Here is a 22,078-nt window from a genome sequence, read left to right as displayed (position 1 = left end):
AAACTGGTTTAGTAACTTTTGCCTCCAGAACTGAAAGTATTTTCAGAGTTTTACCGTGGCTATTTTACAACAGGATGGAATAAAATTCTTTACCACAGAAAAGCCAAGCATCAATGTGTTAATAGTAATATTTCTAATTGCCTCTACAGGAATTGACGTTGTGGGGAAACCGATGATGAGAAACCATGAACATGTCGGGAACCAGTAACCCAACAGTTTAATCCAGGTGAGTGAACATTAGTCAGGTGAGCTGCTTTACTTCCTCATTCACTTCACAAACCATGCAGGAGATACTTTCTTTAAGTATTTAACTTTAACATGAAGAACTTCAAGAAACATACATTTCTTAATCTTATCAAAGTTTTGGGTGGAGTTGGACATAAAGGTCAATAATTAAAAATTTACATTAATTATCAGATTGGTGAATCATCACAACTTTCGACAAGCCACAACTAAAAAATAAGGTAACTGACAAATGATGGGTAGTTTACATATTTGAATTGCAAAAAAAATTTACTTTACCGTTGGTAATGTTTATGTCTCAAACTTTGTTATATGTTATACAATTTCTGAGTAAATAAATGTGAGCTTGAAATTGTGAAGTATAAAGAGTGCTGTTGTTAAACCTCCTTCACTCACATGAACATCAGACGCTGTGGGTCGAAAAAATAGTTATTGAAAATAAGGGACATCAGTTAAAAATTTAAAGGACATGTCTTTATTTTGTTCATCAAATTAACTGAAAACTGAAATATATACTTTAACAAACTCACCGGATTTCTTATCTATTCATTTAATTATATGCATTTTGATTTGAAAATTTTTTTTTTTTAAACAGCATTTAGGTAATGTAAGTTTTATTACTAAACAAAGGAAACATTTTATTTTAAAACAATTGGAAAAAATCTTGAACAAATATCTATGTTAGTCAGTTTCACAGATGTATTAAATGTGGGTTTAAAGTAAACTGACCCATTTGTACAATATTTGAGGCTTTCAGTGGAAGAACATTAAACTCTAGTGTTACAAACTTCCCAGTCTGTTCAGCCGAGATACTTCTGTTTTAAACACACACAGATGAAATACTGGTGCAAACGTGACATATCTGACTGAAGAAAAGAATCTGCTGATTCTGATGATACCAGTTCTGAACATTCATTAACGTGATTGAAAATCACATTAAACCAGGAATGAAATGTTGATAATGTCTAATAATTAATTGTTAGAAATCATAAATCTGATTTGTTTTGTCTCCATAAACACACTGAAGAAAGTGTCAAATGTAATGTATTGTATTTGAGTGTGTGTGAATGAGTGTTTCTGATCTCTTACCCGAGCAGCTCCATGAAGACTGAATGAATCATGGACGACACACACACATTCAGACATGGAGATTCTTCTCCAGGATTCAGGTACTTCAATCTTCATATGATCTTAATGTTATAGAAGACTCATTTTCTGCACATAACAGGGTGTTGTGTGTGTTTGCCAGGGTTTGTGTAGTGATCTGTTGTCTCTATCATATTCTGGTGCCGGGATATACAGTAGTTGGAGCCACTCAGGGTCTTTAAACACTGTCCAAAGACACACAGATACAGTAGACAGCTAGATGATATTTGACATTATCCTTGGACAGTTTCATCACACTATCTTAAAGGGACTTTTGCCTGTGAAATCTCAGCTCAAACTACCCCATAGGTCATTTATTATAGCTTGTCCAATTTGCCCCTATTTGGGTGTGAGCAAAAACACCAAGTTTTCGTGTATGTGTCTTTAAATGCAAATGAGCTTCTGCTCCACGCCCCCTTTCCAGAAGAGGGCGTGGCCTTTACAGCTCATGCCGATCCTACGGCAATCACAAATCAGGAGAAGCGATATAACTGATAATGTAAATACACATTGTAGCAATGTTCAATGTTATGGGAAGAAGGAGGCGGGAACTGGCAAACATTTAACACAAAACTTTAATAATAAAATAAACAAACATAAAACAAAAGTAAAACAGCAGCAGCAAATTTTGTGCAAATGGTCAAAAACGCTGGCAGTGGCTGGCAACTTTTTAAAAAAATGCCAGCGGGGAAAGAGTTAAAAGACAACGTTCTCATGTGGAATTTGTTTTCATGTAAAATCAACCATATTGGTTCTGGTAGAGAACAACTCTGTTATTTCTATTCTGTTGTTCAATTAAAGTCAATGTGAGGGTGAAAGCTCAATCTCACCGGAGTCCAGCTGTGTGTCCATGAAGAGTGACGCGTCTATGATGGCACCAATGAGATTTGAGGGAAAACACACATCAACTGATCTGAGGTACAACATTTTTGTTTAGACAGACAGAGAGACCACAGACACACACAAATAATGCATGTATGGCATCTTTTGGCAAATATCCACTTATTATCAAAATACAGAAATAGGAGATGATATTATGTGAGCATGTATAACTCAGTGACTCACACTATTATAAAGCGCTGCAATAGCAGGAGCCGAGCACAGGATCAGGTCTCCTCTCACAGCTGATCCAGAGCTTCAGTCCTGATGTTTCACTAACATCTACTGACCCACAAAACACTGATAATCTGGACCAGAACAATACTGACAAACTCAACCAAACTAAACACAACTATATCACTTATTGGGAAACACAAACACAACAACAGATTAAAAAGCAAAAATTGTAAAAGATAGATGGATGGATTGATTCTCTGTGTGAGGTTTATCTTCATGCACTGTAATATAATTAAGAATTCTTATCTCTGTTTTTTCGTTTCTATTCTATTGAAGTCAAAACCACAGGGAGAAATCAAACTCACCGGAGTCCAGCTGTGTGTCCATGAAGAGTGGAGCATCTATGACAGAGCTAATGAAATTTGAGGGAAAACACACATCAACTGATCTGAGGTACAACATTTCATAGGTAGATAGATCTTCTTGAGTTACATGCATGCAAACTTTGGCATATAGTGCAACAAACATAGGTGTAATTTGCGAGTTGGACATTTGGGACATGTGCCCACCAGTCTTTGTCAGGGTCGATATTAGGGCTGTAGCTATCGATTATTTTAGTAGTATTTCAAGTATTCTACTGATTATTCCATCGATTAATTGAGTAATCGGATAACATTTTTTTTATAAAAAGTGAACAACAGCCTTTTAAATTACTTAAAATACAGATAGGTAACACTTTACAATATGGTTCATTAGTTAACTACCTTAGTTAACATACTAAGAATGAACAATACTTCTACAGCATTATTAATCTCAGTTAATATTAATTTCAACATTTACTAATACATCATTTAAATCAAATCAAATGTTATATTTGTTAACATTACTGTGAACTAACATGAACAAACAATGAAACTAACATTAACAAAGATGAATAAATACAGTTACAAATGTATTGTTCATTGTTAGCTCATGTTGGTTACATTAACTAATGCTAATGAACCGTATTGTAAAGTATTACCTAAATACATAATAACAAGCAATAAACATTTGTTCAAATAAAGTATCAAAGTAATCATATGGGCTTTATTGAACAACGCTGTTAAAGTACACCATGTAAAATAAATTATATAAACTAATATAAACATAACTTAGGCTATGTACATTACGGAAAAAAACAAATGCATGCAGAGAGCGCCAATGGCTTGGTTAGACTAAGGGATGATCAGATCCTTGTTTATTGGCCAAACAAAATTTAATTCAAATGTCAACTTAATCTTTAATATTTGGTCTCTTCTGTATGGTAGAGATGCAACAGCTGCTGTATTTATTTTTTAACAATAGCTTGTGCATTGCAAAACATGCAAACTCAGTGCAAGGGTTAAAATTTTATTTTGAAATCGCGATGAACAACAATTCGCATTTCAGAAAGAAGTTTATGTATTTTTCTCCAGTGTTGGCGTTTTACAAATGAGTTGCGTTACGAATCTTGTGAAACGCGCGAACTGCGTGCAGATGAATGTTATAAGCCACAAAATCTCACAGCACACAGAGATGGAGTTTGAGAAACCCGAGACACTGAAGCGCATATAAACGATGACAGTGATATGAAACGCGTCCGAGGTTTTGCATTCCCAAATGTAGCCTACATTATCGGAAACCTAAACAAATAGCACATGAGGAGACTGGGTATGTGTGGAGCAGCGTTACTATGAACGGAGCTGAGGTACTTTAACAATCTGCACACATATAAATAATTAAAGCGTCATGCTTCTCTGTAAAAAAACTAAAAACAGTGCATATATTTTTTGCGCATATCACAGCATTTGCGATTTCATGATAGCACTCTGCTATTTTATGTTGTAAATTGTTTTAAATAGATCATGTAGCCTTAGGAAATGGTGTAATATTGCGGTTCATGCATTCACGTCTGTATATGCACCACTTATGGTATTTTGACGGTTACTCGACACGGGTAAATTGCAATCGTGGATTTTTTTAAATCGAGTACTCGACTTTATTCGAGGAATCGTTACAGACTTAGTTGATTGTCACCACCACTTTTTTAAACATCTCACAGCACAGATGTTCCTAATACACAAGAAACATCGCCAGTTGACTATACCAGAGTATTAATTTCATTAGTTTTGTGTTCATTGGTGCTGGAATGCTGTGTTTTGAACTCATGCGTTGAACTCATGAGTGTTCGTTGCCACTGTTTTCAGTGTCAGAACGATCTATTTTGTGTCTTCACAATGATTAAACATTAAATACAGACAGGGCCCTTTCTGACCATTTTATTAATTCCCCTTTACAACTTAAACACTCAACCTAAATGTTTCTGACCATCGTCTTTGTAACGGTCACCAGCTGGAGTGCCGTTTAGAGCCACCAGAGGGCACTCCACACCAGACTATCAAGTTTCACTCACAAACTACATTTCCTAGAACTCACTGCCGGACTCATCATCACTGATTGCATTCACCTGTATCTCATTACCTTGTTAGTTTCAGCCTATTTATTCCATGTTCACTCACTGCGAAGTTTTGTTTTAGTGTCACATTGCTACTTTGAGCATTTTCCCTGGTTTCCTGTTTCTTGGTTTTTGGATTTTTTGCCTGTTTGGATTATTCTCTCGCCTCTGACTCCTGCCTGTTTTGTTTGTTTGTTTGTGTGGACTGCCTACCTGTGTTTTGACCCATTGCCTGTACTTTGGATTACGCCTTTGGACCCCACTCCGGCCCTGCCCCTCACTGGACTAGCTCAATATATTGACCTTGCCCTTTTGCTGAGTGGCTCATTTACTATGGGCTTTACGGATGAGGAGCCTTGCAAGCCCACGGTATCCTCTAAGCCTGAGCCACTTCACGTCATGCCCACTCTAGTGTTGACAAATCCAGTGCTAACACCGCTCACCAGCGCAGTCACATCAGAGCCTCATCCCACCATGGCCGCTGCCGAGCCTAAGCTTCACATCAGCCCTGCCGAGCCTGAGTCTCTTCATGTCAGCCCTGCCGAGCCAGAGCTTCACGTCAGTCCTGACAAGCCAGAGACTGTTCACGTCAAGTCCGCCGATCCAGAGACTGTTCACATCACATCCGCCGAACCAGTGTCTCCAGACAAAATGGCTGCCGCCATGCCTGAACCTGAGCCCTCAGCAGAGATGGCCGCTGACATGCCTGAACCTGAGCCCTCAGCAGAGATGGCCGCCGCCACGCCTGAACCTGAGCCCTCAGCAGAGATGGCCGCTGACATGCCTGAACCTGAGCCCTCAGCAGAGATGGCCGCCGCCACGCCTGAACCTGAGCCCTCAGCAGAGATGGCCGCCGCCACGCCTGAACCTGAGCCCTCAGCAGAGATGGCCGCCGCCACGCCTGAAACTGAGCCCTCAGCAGATATGGCCGTCGACATGCTTGAAACTGAGCCCTCAGCAGAGATGGCCGCCGACACGTCTGTTCCTGTTCCTGAGCCAGTGTCTGTTCCTGAGCCGGTGTCTGTTTTTAGAGCGTCTGGAAGCCGCTCCTTTGAGGGGGGGCTATGTAACGGCCACCAGCTGGAGTGCCCTTGAGAGCCACCAGAGAGCACTCCACACCAGACTATCAAGTACCACTCACAAACTACATTTCCTAGAACTCACTGCCCAGACTCATCATCACTGATTGCATTCACCTGTGTCTCATTACCTTGTTAGTTTCAGCCTATTTATTCCATGTTCACTCATTCACTCACTGCAAAGTTTTGTTTTAGTGTCACACTGCATCTCTGAGCTTTTTCCCGGGTTTCCTGTTTCTTGGTTTTTGGATTTTTTTGCCTGTTCCGTGGATTACTCTCTTGCCTCTGACCCCTGCCTGTTTTGTTTGTTTGGACTGCCTTCCTGTGTTTTGACCCATTGCCTGTACTTTGGATTACGCCTTTGGATTGCCCATAATAAAGCTGCGTTTGGATCTTAACTTTCATGTCTCGGAGCAGTTTGTGACAGTCTTTCTAATAACATTTTAAAAGTTATTTATTTTTTATACTAATATTCAGCTGCAAAATGTACTTGTGCTAAAATACAGAGTTATCTTAAAGTGTTAACAGGAGCATTGAGGCTCTATATAAATAATACATGAATTCTTGTCCCTGTTTTCTCGACTCTGTTGTATTTTCTCTGTTCTCTCTGTGTTTGTCCATAATTAGTAAACAGTCTATGGACACTCGAGGAACATTTAGGGGAAGACACATGTCATCTAATCTGAGGTACAACATTTCTGTCTAGACATAAAGATATTTTACTATCACTTTTACTAATTTATTGTAATCTAATAATTTATTCTTTCATGATTCTCAACTGGTCCAAAGCAAATTCAAATCAAACCTGCAGAAGAAGTTTCAGTGTCTGTACGAGGGAACAGCAAAGCAGGGAAATCCAACACTCCTGAATGAGATCTACACAGAGCTCTACATCACAGAGAGTGAAAGTGGAGAGATCAATAATGAGCATGAGGTGAGACAGATTGAGACACAATCCAGGAGAGCAGCAACAGAGGGCACACCAATCAAATGCAATGACATCTTTAGACCTTTACTTGGACAAGACAAACCCATCAGAACTGTGCTGACAAAGGGAGTCGCTGGCATTGGAAAAACAGTCTCTGTGCAGAAGTTCATTGTGGACTGGGCTGAAGGGAAGGAGAATCAGGACGTCCAGCTCATATTTCCACTTCCTTTCAGAGAGCTCAACTTGATGAAGGACAAAACACTCAGTCTTTCAGATCTTCTTCATGTCTTTTTCCCTGAAACAAAAGAAATGGAAATATCCAGTGATGAATATAAAGTGTTGTTCATCTTTGATGGTCTGGATGAGTGTCGTCTGACTCTGAACTTTAAGAGTGAAGTGAAACTGTGTAATATATCTGAATCAGCCTCAGTGGACGAGCTGCTGATGAACCTCATTGAGGGGAATCTGCTTCCCTCTGCTCTCATTTGGATCACCTCCAGACCAGCAGCAGCGGATCTCGTCCCCTCTGAGTTTGTCCATCGAGTGACAGAGGTACGAGGCTTCAATGACCCACAGAAGGAGGAATACTTCAGGAAGATAATCAGTGATCAGGGTCTGGCCAATACAGTCATCACACACCTGAAGTCCTCGAGGAGCCTCCACATCATGTGCCACATCCCAGTCTTCTGCTGGATCTCAGCCACTGTTCTAGAGGAGATGTTGAGTGAAGCAGAGAGAGGAGAGATTCCCAAGACTCTCACTCAGATGTACACACACTTCCTGATCATTCAGACCAACATCAAACATGAGAAGGACTATGAGAAGAGAGTAAAAAATGAAGACATGATTCTCAAACTGGGGAAACTGGCTTTCCAGCAGCTTGTGAAAGGCAACCTGATCTTCTATGAGGAAGACCTGAGAGAGTGTGGCATTGATGTGACAGAAGCATCAGTGTACTCAGGATTGTGCACTCAGATATTCAGAGAGGAGTTGGGCTTGTATCAGGGGAAAGTCTTCTGCTTTGTTCATCTGAGCATCCAGGAACATCTAGCAGCTCTATATGCACACATTCACTTTACAAATGAGAACAGAAATGTGTTTGACAAAACCAAACAAAGTTTCTTTTCCAAAATCCAGAAGAAATATAATTCATTATCTAAGCTGCATCAGAGAGCTGTGGATGAGGCTTTACAGAGTAAGAATGGACATCTGGACCTTTTTCTGCGTTTCCTTCTGGGTTTCTCATTGAAGTCCAATCAAACTCTCTTACGAGAACTACTGACACAGACTAGAAGCTGCTCCTACAACAAAGAGAGAACAGTTCAGTACATCAAACAGAAGATCATGGAGAATCGCTCTTCAGAGAGATCCATCAATCTGTTCCACTGTCTGAATGAACTGGGTGATGATTCTCTGATGCAGGAGATCCAAGATTATCTGAAATCTGGAAAAATAGGAGGAACCAAACTCTCCTCTTCACAGTGGTCAGCTCTGGTTTATGTGTTGCTGACATCAGAGCAGAAGATGGATGTTTTTAATCTAAAACTGTTTATTGGAGCACAAAATACAGCAGATGAAGTTCTTCAGAAGCTGATGCCTGTGGTTAAAGAATCCAGATCAGTTCAGTAAGTCACTCTGACAACAATCATTACATTGATAAAACATGATCATATTTATGAGTTTCAATTTATGAGAATACTGTGAAAGGATAAATTCATATATATAATATAATTTATATCAGTGTTTCCTGAACTGAGAGACTGAAGTGTGTCATTGTTCTCTACAGGTTGTGGGATTGTGGTGTTACAGATGAAGGTTGTGCTGCTCTGACTTTAGCTCTGAGATCAAACCCCTCACACTTGAGAAAACTGAGTCTGACTGGAAATAAAGTAGGAGATTCTGGAGTTAAGCAGATTTCTGATCTACTGCAGGATCCTCACTGTAAACTGGAGAAACTCGAGTAAGATTTTATAAAAGTCTCAATGTCATCTGTTTCTCTCCTGTGGTGAATAATCAATGATATACAAAAATAATATATACAAAAAAGTTTACCATCAAGTAACTGAAAAGGATGTTTAATCTTCAATGGATTCTTTCCAAAGCTTCTGAGGTCATTTTACTTTTGATAGTTTTACAAGTCAAAAACATGATTAGATGTTGTGAAGAGGTGACAACTTCTTTCATATATAAATCTGTTGAGGAGAAATCCATATATTATATAATTTATATCAGTGTTTCCTGAACTGAGAGACGGAAGAGTGTCATTGTTCTCTACAGGTTGTATGATTGTGGTGTTACAGATGAAGGTTGTGCTGCTCTGACTTCAGCTCTAAGATCAAACCCCTCACAGCTGAGAGAACTGGATCTGTCATTTAATAAAGTTGGAGATTCTGGAGTTAAGCAGCTTTCTGATCTACTGCAGGATCCTTACTGTAAACTGGAGATACTGAGGTAAGATTGTATAAAATGTCTCATATGGTTGTGGCCGCGAAAATGTGTTCACTATACAAAACTCAAAGAAAATTAAACATCTAAAAAAAGGATTCTTTATTTCCAACCGCTTATGAGAAAGACGCGGGGTTAATGTCTGGGGTCTCCGTTTGTGGGCAGGTATATAAACAAAATTTATACAGCGAGTAACAACAAGAAAAGAACAAAAGGGAACACTTTCAAATATAGTTTGCCCCATACGGTGTGAATCACAATGTACAAAGAAACTAACCAAAATAAAAGATAATAGTCACACTTCAGTATCTTCCCCTCACTTAGTTCTCTTTCACAATACTCAGTTTGAGTTAATTTTCCCTTTTCAGCTTTATGCAAATAATTGTAACGTTCCCAGAAATAAAACAGAATACATCAGTTGTGTGTATACTGTTTAGGAGCGCAGCACGCACAGGCAGCTCTCGAGGGGGCTGCCTGTGAACATTGTGAAAGTACTCCCGATTAGAGTGCTGCGCTCCCGTTTGGTTTCTGATAAAGGCCAGGCTCGCGATCCCCGCGGTTCGGGGCCCGCGTCCGTTGAGGCGGCGCGGCGGCTTAGATCGTGGGGATCGCAGAAGGATCTCGCGGATGAGAACGAGACTGCCGAGGCACTTTCTCGTTCATCATCCGCAGATTCTATAACGCTCGCTCACGACGCAGAAGCCCGCGATGTGGTTTCTTCTGCCCGTGACGAGTGTCCGATGCTCGAGCTATCTGCTTCTGAGGGAGTGGAGGTGCTCAGCATTGGGATCGAGGAACATGAGTCACACTCGCCGGTGTTGTTGTAACCCAAAAATAAAGAATTGTCCCACTGCATTGCAATACAGAATCTATATTAGATAAATAACAAGATTTTGTGTGGGTGCGAGGCATGCACATTCAGCTCCTGAGGGTGCTGGCTGCGTGTTCATTGAGAAATATCTCGACGCACACAAAATATCTCGACGCACACAGCCGTGCGTTTCGGGGGTTTTTCAGCCTCGCGCCCGTTGACTTTCTTCTCGAGAGATGAAAGCCAAATATATTGTGAACGACTCGAATCTCGCGTTTGCTTAGGCAGCGCGTAGATTACGAGTCTGCAATAAAAGGGATACACGCGATCTGTGAAATAATACTGTTTGGGTGCGAGGCATTCACAATCAGCTCCTGAGAGTGCTGGCAGTGTTTATTGAGAAATATCTCGGGCGCGCGTGCTAAATTCCGTGCACTTTTGGATGTTTCAACCTCGCACCTGATGACTTTCTTCTCGAGGGATGAAAGCCAAATATTATAACGGCTCGAATCTCGCGTTTGCCGAGGCAGCGTGTAGATTACGAGACCGTGTAAATAAATATAAAAACAGTATATTGTCTGGTGATTATGGCTGCATTTAATTCTATGAGTTAAAATTATGGAATTGAAATGATGGAATATATTATCTCACTTTAAGAAGTTAGATATTTTAATTCAGCCTACCATCTAGACTGTGTTTCACTTATCCAGTGTTTTTGGCTGCATTTAATTCTGAAGAAGATGAGCAGCGAACGTCGAAAATCGTTTTCTATTTTTTCCCTGCCGGTCCTCCGCATCAGGATATCGAAAACGAGACGAAGATGGCTGTCCCCCCCCCCCGTGGAGGGACGAGCGAGAATCGCTCCTCTGCGGAGCCCTCAGGAAATCGATGTTTGTATCCAGCGTCAACTGCGCTTCGGGACGCATCGGTTTTCAGCTAATGCACGCTGTAATGCCCGCCCAAAAAGGCTTGCGGCCAGGCAGTGTTCCTGTCCGCAGATCGGAAACTGTTTTCGATTATTCCCTGCCGGTCCTCCGCTTCAGGGTGTCGAGAACGAAACCGAAAGAGCCTCCCCCTCTGGGGGAGCCCTCAGGAAATCGATGTCTGTATCCTGCCATAAAGTGAGCTTCAGGCCACATCGCTTTCCAGCGAACGCACACTGTGGCGTTCGCCCCAAAAGCTTGGAACAGGGCACTGACTGTGGTCACAAAATCTTTCTCGACTTTTTCCTGTCGGTCTTCCGCTTCAGGAGGTCGAGAATAGTGCTCGAAATCACCCGAGGTCAGTCTCGAGGGGCTGGTTCCCTTAGTAGATGTTGTAGAAGAATGGCAAAGCCTTCCGAATATATCTATATAGGTTCTGAATATTATAAAATATGGGTACAGACTGCAGTTCAGTCACCGACCTCCCAAGTTTGCTGGGGTGGTACCGACTGCAGTGGTTCCAGAACAGGCTCGGGTTATGGAACAAGAGGTACAGACTATACTGGTCATAGGGGCCATAGAAATTGTTCCCCTACCAGACAGGGGGTCTGGGTTTTTATAGCCGGTACTTTATAGTTCCAAAGAAGGATGGCGGGCTGAGGCCGATTTTAGATTTGAGGCAGTTGAATCGTTCTCTGAGGAGATTCAGGTTCAAGATGCTCACTATTCCTATCATCGTGAATCAAATCAGATCCGAGGATTGGTTTGTCACGATAGATCTAAAAGACGCCTATTTTCATGTCTCCATCCTTCCATGTCACAGGAGGTTCCTGAGGTTCGCTTTATACGGCCGCTTTGCCAGGGGTCTGTGGCAGGACCATCATCATTCTTGGCATATAAATTGCCTAGTAATGTTGGCTGTGTTCAGGGCTCTGAGGAGCTTCCTCCCAGACATCAAAGGTTACCATGTCTTGATACGTTCGGACAATACATCAGTGGTAGTGTATCTGAACCGACAAGGGGGACTCAGATCGCGCCCTCTATCCAGATTGGCGCATCAAATTATTTTATGGTCCCAATGGAAAATATTATCTATAAGAGCAATATATGTCCCGGGGGTTCAGAATCAGGGAGCAGACATCCTGTCGAGGCAGGGGCTGAGGCCCGGGGAATGGAGACTCCATCCAGAGGTGGTGGAGCTTATATGGCAGAGGTTTGGACCAGTGGAAGTGGAGCTGTTTGCGTCTCGAGGGACGTCCCACTGTCCACTTTGGTTCTCCCTCACTCATCCAGCCCCGCTGGGGTTAGATGCCATGGTACAGGCCTGGCCGAGGCTTCACCTGTACGTTTTCCCCCCGATTGCTCTGCTCCCGGGAGTCCTGGAGAGGGTCCGTCAGGAGGGCATCAGTCGTCTTCTGGTAGCCCCGTTTTGGCCGGCCCGAGTATGGTTTTCGGACTTAATTTCACTCCTGATAGCTCCGCCATGGCAGATTCCTCTGAGGAGGGATCTGTTATCTCAGGCGGAGGGCACTATATTCCATCCTCGCCAGAACTGTGGAAATTGTGGGTCTGGCCTCTGAGGGGGCTCAGTACCTAGATGCTGTTCAATCATTCGGGGTGCATGGAACCATACTTATCTCTAGGGTTCCGTCTACTAGGAGATTATATGACCTTAAGTGCAAATGTTTTTCCGCTTGGTATAGAGAACATGAGTTAGGCTCAGTTAACTGCCCAGTGGCTTCAGTTCTGAGTTTCTCCAAGATCGTTCTCTACGAATCTCTCCCCGTCCACATGTATGGTGCGCATGGATGCCATTGCGGCGTTCCATGCACCACTGAATTTTGGGCCTTTTGGGGAGGCACCAACTGGTCATACTATTTCTCCTTGGTACATAGAGGATGAGACTGACAGTCAGGTCCAGGGTTCCTTCCTGGTATCTGGCGGTGGTTCTCGAAGGCCTATACCTGGCTCCCTTCGAATCCCTTCAGTTGGCTTTGCCTAGGACCTCACGTTCAAGATAGCCTTTCTCTTAGCATGTTACTGCAGTGTGTTTTGGATCACCTAATAGGGGCTCCCGGCTAAACAAACCATAAGTAGGCCTACAAGGTGCGCAATTTGCCTTCACCTTTGGCTGTAAGGGCTCATTCTACTAGAGGTGTCCTTTAGACCCCTCCTCTCGGGAGTGCCCCTCCAGGAGATCTATGAGGCAGCCGGTTGGGCTACCCCGCATATTTTATCAGGTTTTATAGTCTGCACCTCCCTAGTACGCCTGGCGCACGTATGCTCTAGTCCTAGCTGAGTGTCTGAGATCAGTTTCACTCTAGGGCAGGCCTTTTTCGGTGCGTGGCCTAGTGGGCATTCGTTCCCCAAAGAGTCGTTTTCAACGACGCAGTGCGAGTTCCCTCGAAAGGGAACGTCTCGGGTTATGACTATAACCCTTGTTCCCTGAGAAGGGAACGAGACACTGCGTCGTCCTGCCACGCCCCTCAATGCCTGAGAGCGGCTTGCTTCATCGCGAGGCTAATGTGTGTGTGTGCCAGCGTCACTTTTATGCATCCGGTTATGCCGTCACATGTTACGTCATGACGCAACACCAATCAGGATTGGATTAGTTTCATTCATACTTTAGAGGCGCACGCTAAGGGAGCGTCCCCAAAGAGTCGTTTTCAACGACGCAGTGTCTCGTTCCCTTCTCAGGGAACAAGGGTTATAGTCATAACCCGAGACGTTTTTTTCAATCGCTAACAAGCGCTTACCCATACTTCAGATACTTTTTCTAAACTCTTAACACAGACTCACACCTACAAAACACAATTGGCCAAATGGTTAATTGTCTTCTCAAAAACACATTTAGTTAAATATATACTAACTCTTCATTTCAAAACAGAACACGTTTCTCTGCACACACTAACTTTACCAAAACACTGGAAATCTGACTCAAAATGAATTTTTTCTGTAAAAGAATAACACTTGTTTTCACTTCACAAGGTACATGCACTCAATCAAAGTACACCAGGTTTCAAAATACTGGCTATTGTTGACATTACTAAAACTGCATAGACTTTTATGTTTCAGTTTTACAGGTATTTGCATGCAAAACGTGCAATCCACCGTTTTACACTAAATTCTTGGTTGGGAACTGTCCACATGTACAGTACTGTTCACATTCATAAGCATTCCAGTAAAAAGCAAATCAGTTTTTATTCCTTTACTGTTTACTACAGGAGGTACAGTAGAAACACGGTTTGATAGAACAGAAAAAGTTTTACAGTATTGCTTACAGTGAACAAAATATCCATGAAACACACAAGAGCATTGTGAACAAAAAAACAACAGCAAAAAAGGGGGGGGGACAAAACCCCCCACAAAATTACTGTCTCTAATCTCTGCGATCTTTAGGGTTAGGCCACATGTTTTCATCAAGATCACATCTGATATCATCCAAGGCGATGCACCTGGGATAAAACTGCTTGGTATGTCGGATCCACCCTTGGAGCCAGCATCTATGGCTTCAAGGAGGGACATCTGGTCATGTGGCTGATGGTCATAAACCTTCCACCTCCACTTTACATTTTGTCCAGGTTGACGCCTTTTGGCCAGATTGAATCCTGCCTCATCTATATGTATATGAATTCATGAGGGGCCTGGCTGGCCTCCAATTCCATAACTCTCAAAACAAAGTTTATGTAAATCATGTCATTACTGTATACTAGACTGTAACCTATTACTGTGTAGGTTACCTACTTGGAAAGTGCAAAGCTTTAAAAAACTATACCTGGACATATTGTCGTTGTAGCTCCTTGACTCTCTCACTGATATATTGTTTTTGAACTGATATCATTGCAGAAGCAGAGGTTTTTATAAACTTTCATATTGTGAAATATTAGTACAATTTGAAATAACTGATTTCTGTTTAAAAATATGTATGTCATGTAATAAATTGTGTAAAATGTAATTTATTCCTGTGATGAAAAGCTGAATTTTCAGCATCATTACTCCAGGAAGATGCATATGGACTCGAAAAGCTTGTTTCTTCATGACATTGTTCAAAAGCAACACATTTTGCTAGCAATCAAAATCACATTTTGCTAAAATCATGAAATTTACAAAAATGGTAAAAGTTAATGTAAATGGTAAATAAATAAATGCAGTCCATACTGTATCTATGGTTTGGAATATTGTTTTTGCTATTGTGGGATGTTGTGTGTTAACATTTGTAAATACTACAAAAACAATCCATAATTTTGTTGGGAGGTATAGCTTGTCTGTTAAGAAAATGTAAGCATTATGGAAATGTGTTCACTGACTGCATATTGTGTGAAAACGACAAGAAATGTGTGAATGGTATGGCCACAAAAGACCGATGCTGTGCTAATTGTGTTTAGAGATTTGAAAATGTGAACACTGATTGGACAAACGCTTGTTAGCGACTGAAAAAAACTGTAACACTCTTCAATTAACATTACTATATTCATTCCCATCTCTTACAACAGATCATCAATAAACTTGGATGAACATTGATATTACAAACAGTGCACAGCTAGCCAAAAACCTTCTTTGAGTGAATATAAGCATTGACAGTAAAAAAAATGAAATAAAATGACACTCACTCTGTACATGCTGCACCGCACTAGAAAGCTCATGCAGCGATCATCTCACGTGAACTCACGACTCTTCATTCTCCCCTCTGATATTATTTTATCACAGAGACAGAAGTATTGATTACATTCTCCTCAATAATAACATGAGCTTTAGTAATAAGTTCAAATTACATGTAGTGATTCCATTGAACAAACACTCACGTTCAATCACCGTCACTGTGGAATGTATGATCGTTCCACACAGAAATCTCTGGCACTCGGGAGAAATACGGAATCCGTGCGATCAATCATTGCTCCAACTGCTCAACAAACAAAACACCAAATTGGGGATTTCCCCTTTTTCTTTCGAACAAGTTGGTGTTAGTTTCCAACACGCTTCAGCTCACGTGTGCTCTGAAATGTCTATATATCGACTAAAAAACAACTTCTCCTTTTCTTTCCGTTACTGCACTACCCATGTCCACCAGGGTGGCCTGTAGAGACGGGTTGGCATGACTAGAGTATATTTTTGCACTGTTGGTAAATAATGATTGTGTCAGATCTGCCAGGCTCTCACACCAGCCAATCACAGCGCACTCCCTCACCTGAGTTCTAATCACACACAATTGCACCTCTTCATCACCCTCATCACTGCCATTATTCAGACACACACTTCGCCACAGTACATTGTCCGGTCTCGTTTGTATGAAGAGGACTACTTACCCTGACTTAGCGACTACTACCTGATATCTCCAGCGATCCTTCTCCAGTCTCGTCTCCATTCTCCTCCGTGTCTCCAAGTCTAGTGTTGTTCAGAGTTCCAGCCTTCACTGCATCTTCTACCAGTCATCACACCCATCAGAAGAAACATACTATTCACTGCCAGCATCCCGCTCTCCAAAGTATCATTGCACTTTCCACTTACCTGCTTTTAGTTCATCCGCTCAGTTGTTGTCTCAATAAACCCCCTATTACAGTTTTTCTCAAATGCTAAAACACATTTCACAAACGTTTCCTCCATGTTCCCCAATGTCTAAACACAACACCCTTTTCTAAAGCTACATAAACAAAACCACACCTTCTCACTTCAAAACTCAAACTCTCACACCAAAAGAGCAGCTCGAAGCTTTCAAAAATGATAACACTATACACATCATTACACACTACAGCAAAACAATTGAAAACCCAATGCTCAATTTGTGAGAAGGTTCTTTGTTTCATAACTGCCAATGCATATTTCTAGAAACTTTACAGTAATGGATCTTCTTAGATCTCTGCAGAGGATTAGGCATTTAGATTTGTGAGTTTCATATGAAGAGTATAAATCTATAGTAAATTCTGCATGTACACTACTGTAACACAACTCAATGCAAAAACAGAATCTATTGCACACAACAGTACTCTTGAAAACATGATCAGGATGTGAAGTTTTTTTATTTACTTTATTCACACCACAATCACTGTGCGGCATTATGCCGCTGAGCTGCATCGGGCCACATCACCTCATCCACGTCGCAGGCTATATTTTCTCTTGCCAGGCACCACGGGAAAAATGCCCTGGAATGGCGAATCCATCCTTGGAAGGCCTCCACTGGGATGTCAACACAGGCCAGCTCCATTGCCCTTAGGAGGTTCTCTCTAGTGTATGGTTGTCTGTCATAAACCTTCCATCTCCACGATGAGAAGAACTCCTCTATAGGGTTCAGGAAAGGGGAGTAGGGTGGCAGACAAATGTTTAAAAAGTGGTTACTGTTGGTGGTGAACCACTCTCTGATTTGGTTTGTTCTGTGGAAGCATACATTGTCCCAAATGATCACATAAATGTGATGTGCGGGCCCAGGATGGTGTTGTTGGCGGTCCAGGAGGATGTCTTTTAGCTCCTCTAGGAAGGTGAGGAGACGTTGGGTGTTGTAAGACCCAAGGACAGCATGCCGGTGGACAAGCCCCTCCGAACCCATGGCCGCACAAAGAGTAATATTACCCCCCCGTTGGCCAGGAACCTCAGTGATGGCTCTTTGGCCAATGATGTTACGGCCTCTTTGCCTTCGTTTCTGCAGGTTGAAGCCAGCCTCATCCAGGAAGAGGTACTCGTGAGGTCTGGCCATCGCGTCCAACTGTAATATCCTCTGTGAAAATGTCAATCAGGTAGCACAGTATTGTCCAGAAGTAATGTAGGCCACTGAGCAACACAGTATGTCCACTAACTGTACTGTGAACATGGATGTATACTTACTTGCACATACTCGTAACGTAGGTTTTTGTGTCGCGCAGAGTTGTGCTCAAAGGGAACACTATAGACCTGTTTCATCCGCATCTTTTGGCGCCGGAGAACTCGGTCTATTGTGGCCAAGCTGACATCATCAATGCTCTCAAAGTTGACATTATCGGCAATGACTTTGTCTCTGATCTCCCGGAGTCTGATGAGGTTGTTCGTACGAACCATATCCACAATGAGGGTTTCTTGTGCCGCTGTAAATATGGCGACCCTCCCACCTCTATGTGGCATTCATTTAACTCTAAAGAAAGAAACATGTGTTGTCAATTGACATGTTTTACAATACAGTAACAACTGATTTAAAACCAATAGACAACTTTCACAGGCTTGTAAAATTGTATTGTGACAAAGAAAGCAATAGAGTACAATACCTGTTGTGTTGTCTGAATGCCCTGATAATGGTGGCCACGGTGAACCTACTCAGGTTTGGACGGACTCTTAGTCCTGCTTCAGCCACTGTCATGCCATGGTCAATGACTGTTGCTCGCATCTTGTCCGTAATGATGGTGCGAGGTTGTCTTGCTCTCCCTCCTGGACCTTCTCCTCTCCCTTGTTGACCTCCTCCTCTTCCTCATTGGCCTGCTCCTCTTCCTCCTCTGATTTGAACTCCTCTTCCTCGTTGGCCTGCTCCTCTTCTTCCATGGCCAGCTCTTCTCCCTCCTCTGACTCGAATTCCTCTTCCCCTGACTCTGTCTTCATCCATTGTGTTTGTTTGGAATCTTCAGCAAACTGTGCACTCTGAACTTGCTTTTATACATGTGGTCACAGCATTAGCAACAAGTGTCTTCAATTTTGAGTCGTTGTGTGTAATGAATGACGCCAGGTGTGTTCATTGTGTTCAAATATTGCTGACTGTGGCAAGCATTTTGCATCACATGAGCTTTCATTTGAGAATATGAGCAGAGTTCTTTTGCAACTTGTGTTTTAGCAAGGAAAAATGTGTTAAGATTTATGAGAACGGAGGATTGTGTTTTGTGAATTGTGTCTTCATGTGAAATGTGTTTATGATATTGGAAAATGATGGCTAGATTTAGTAAATGTGTTTAGACAACTGGTCATTTGGTTTAGAGGATTGGCTTTTGTGTTTTAGCATTTGAGAAAAACTGTAACTTCAATCTCCTTCTCTTGAGTCTGCTTCCGTAACAGATTGCCATACAAAAAAATCTACTGTGAAATTACTAATGGGAATGTTGCTTTTATTTTCATTAGATTCTTTCCAATGTGTCTGACATCATTTTACAATTTTAATGATTAAACATGACTGGATGATGTAAAGATGTGACAACCATGTTCATACACAGATACGTTGATGATTTTGGGTACTTGCATAAAAAAAATAATATTCAATTACACTTTATTTTAAGGTGTCATTGTTACAGTGCAATTATATATTTAAGTACTGATTAATATTAAGCAACTACATGTACTCACTATAAGGTAAGGGTAGGATTAGGATTTGGTTGAGGGTTAGTTACGTGCAATTATGCATAATTTACCTGTTTTTACTATGGTAAGTTCATGTAACATATGTAACAAGGACACTGTTAAATAAAGTGTTATCAAATATTCTTGCAATTTTTATCAAATGGAGACTAACCCGCTCAAGCAGTTTGTAGAAGTGGGTCTGAACCTTAGTCTGGACCTGTTAATGGTGCCGTGGATTAAGTGACTGATTGTGAAGTTCCTGCTTATCTGAGCTGTAGATCCTGAACTGAGAGACTGAAGAGTGTCATTGTTCTGTACAGGTTGAGATTTTGTGGTGTTACAGATGAAGGTTGTGCTGCTCTGACTTCAGCTCTGAGATCAAACCCCTCACACCTGAGAGAACTGACTCTGACTGGAAATATAGTAGGAGATTCAGGAGTCAAGCAGCTTTCTGATCTACTGCAGGATCCTCACTGTAAACTAGAAATACTCAAGTAAGATTTTATATAAGTCTCAATGTTGTCTGTTTTTCTCCTGTGGTGAAAAATCAATGATATACAAAAAATAAAATATATAAAAAAAGTTTACCATCAAGTAACTGAAAATGATGTTTAATCTTCAGTGGATTCTTTCCAAAGCTTCTGAGTTCATTTTAACATTATATAACGTTATAGTCAAAAACATGATTGGATGTTGTGAAGAGGTGACAACTTCTTTCATATATAAATCTGTTGAGGAGAAATTCATATATATATTTTATCATTTATATCAGTGTTTCTTAAACTGAGAGACTGAAGAGTGTCATTGTTCTCTACAGGTTGTATGATTGTGGTGTTACAGATGAAGGTTGTGCTGCTCTGACTTCAGCTCTGAGATCAAACCCTTCACACCTGAGAATACTGGATCTGACATGGAATAAACTAGGAGACTCAGATGTGAAGCTGCTCTCTGATCTGAAGGAGGATCCACATTATAAACTGGAGACGCTTCTGTGAGTAATGATGATTAAAACTGTTCATATTTTAACTGAAAGTGAATTTAGTTTCTTCTTAGTTTACTTTCCTTGTGATGGTGAATTACACACTATAAACATGTTTAATAAGAGTTTGATTCATTTATTTAATTTTATAATAGTTTATAGCAACAATTAAATATCTTCAAGTTTCTTTTTATTTTAAACAATTCAATATTTTGCTTTTATTATTGTTTTTTTATCCCTAAATTATGTATTTTGAGAGAATGTCAATTGCAATAAAATATAATTGTAAATATTCATCACTATAGTTCTTTATCATAAATAAACCTGACCCAGTGATACAGAAAGAGGACAGTCATACAGGGTTATAGATAAGGGTCAAGGGTCATCATTCATGGTGACTTAGAAGCAAAATCAGAATGTTTAAAAACAGCTTTAACAATTTAACGTGTTCGCAGTATTATATTAAAATCTTTCAATTAATCATCAAAGTATTTTTTTTAGTATTTTTAGTTGTTCTAAAGTGGATAATGCAATAATGTCGCACACATTTGACTGTCTGTGTTTTACTTACAGGTGTTAGATGTTAGTCTGACCTTCTCTGGATCAGCTGATGGAGAATAAAGAGCCTTTACAGACACAATCACATTCAACAGAATCAACAGAAACAAACCCACAGTGATCATCACACACATATGTGTTTGTGTAACTTTACTGAGTGATTCAATCCTTCATCCAAAGTCAAACCAGCAAACCTTCAACCAGATGAACTGGATAAATATTCTGAATGTTCAGATCCAATCTGACCTCTGACCTGTAATGCCTGAATCATACACTGTATTTTGTATTATTTTTTACTGTTATTTACTTTAAAAAATGATGGTAACAATATTACACATAATATTTTTGAGTAAAGGCTTGATTTCTATCATGGAATCTACCTGAATAAATCATGTAAAATCACCAAAGTTATTTAGCTCTATGACATGATGAATTTAATATTTTTAGTGAAATATGCTTTTTTATTTTAAGTATTTTTTACTCTCAAAATTGTGTGAATACAAGTGAATGGAAATTACCTGTTTATATTTGACTGGAGTTATATTGTATTATTAAAAGACTGTATGCTGCTATAGCACAGCACAGAAACAAACTTGTTACTTCATTATCATTAGCAGAGTTATTGCTCAATGAACAAAACAACATGCTTCAGAGTTTTAATCAATGCAGATATTCACAACCTAACATAAGCCCTACTCTTCTTCACAATGTTAATGATCAAAACTTTAACATAATAGAAACTCTTTCAAATGTCAAACATAACTGAACATTAAACATTAACAGATGTTTCCCTTTACTCAAAAACACATGAAATAACACTTAATTTCAATATTTACTCTCCATTTCCAGCCATGTGCAAAGCATGCTGGGAACAAACAATGGTGTCTCTAAATAAAACCACATAATTGAGCTAATTCTCCTAAAATAAATAGGTAGACCTTTTTCCTTAAATTTATCAGGCTTATCAGTTCCTCAATTCAAGCCTCAAAATGGTGTATGTTTCATTAACTAGTTTCCTTAAAGGGTAACTAAACCCTAAACCAACTTTTTTTAGTTAATGATCTGTAAGAATGGGGCTTTATTAGTGCTGTTCATTGATTCGAGTAACTTTTTTGACATTTGGGTATAAAGTGTTTTAATTTTACAATATATGGTGT

At 40.6% G+C, this 22,078-nt stretch overlaps 1 protein-coding gene across 1 annotated transcript; it reads left to right on the top strand.

Annotated features, from left to right (window-relative positions):
* Nucleotides 1–147: 147 nt before the first annotated feature.
* Nucleotides 148–21,506, top strand: LOC308697500 (protein NLRC3-like). The gene is made up of 11 exons (XM_081376797.1): nt 148–226; nt 1,341–1,412; nt 2,191–2,307; nt 2,782–2,898; nt 6,625–6,684; nt 6,787–8,550; nt 8,712–8,885; nt 9,203–9,376; nt 19,705–19,878; nt 20,202–20,375; nt 20,937–21,506. The coding sequence occupies exons 2-11, from the start codon at nt 1,363–1,365 to the stop codon at nt 20,941–20,943; spliced, it is 2,811 nt and encodes a 936-aa protein (XP_081232923.1). The 5' UTR covers nt 148–226; nt 1,341–1,362; the 3' UTR covers nt 20,944–21,506.
* The last annotated feature ends 572 nt before the right edge of the window (nt 21,507–22,078 follow it).

This window comes from Scardinius erythrophthalmus (genome assembly GCF_964197995.2).
Source record: "Scardinius erythrophthalmus genome assembly, chromosome: 10".
Classification (NCBI taxonomy): Eukaryota; Metazoa; Chordata; class Actinopteri; order Cypriniformes; family Leuciscidae; genus Scardinius; species Scardinius erythrophthalmus.
The sequence above is the reverse complement of the archived record's forward strand: the minus strand, read 5'-3'. Positions and strand labels throughout refer to the sequence as shown.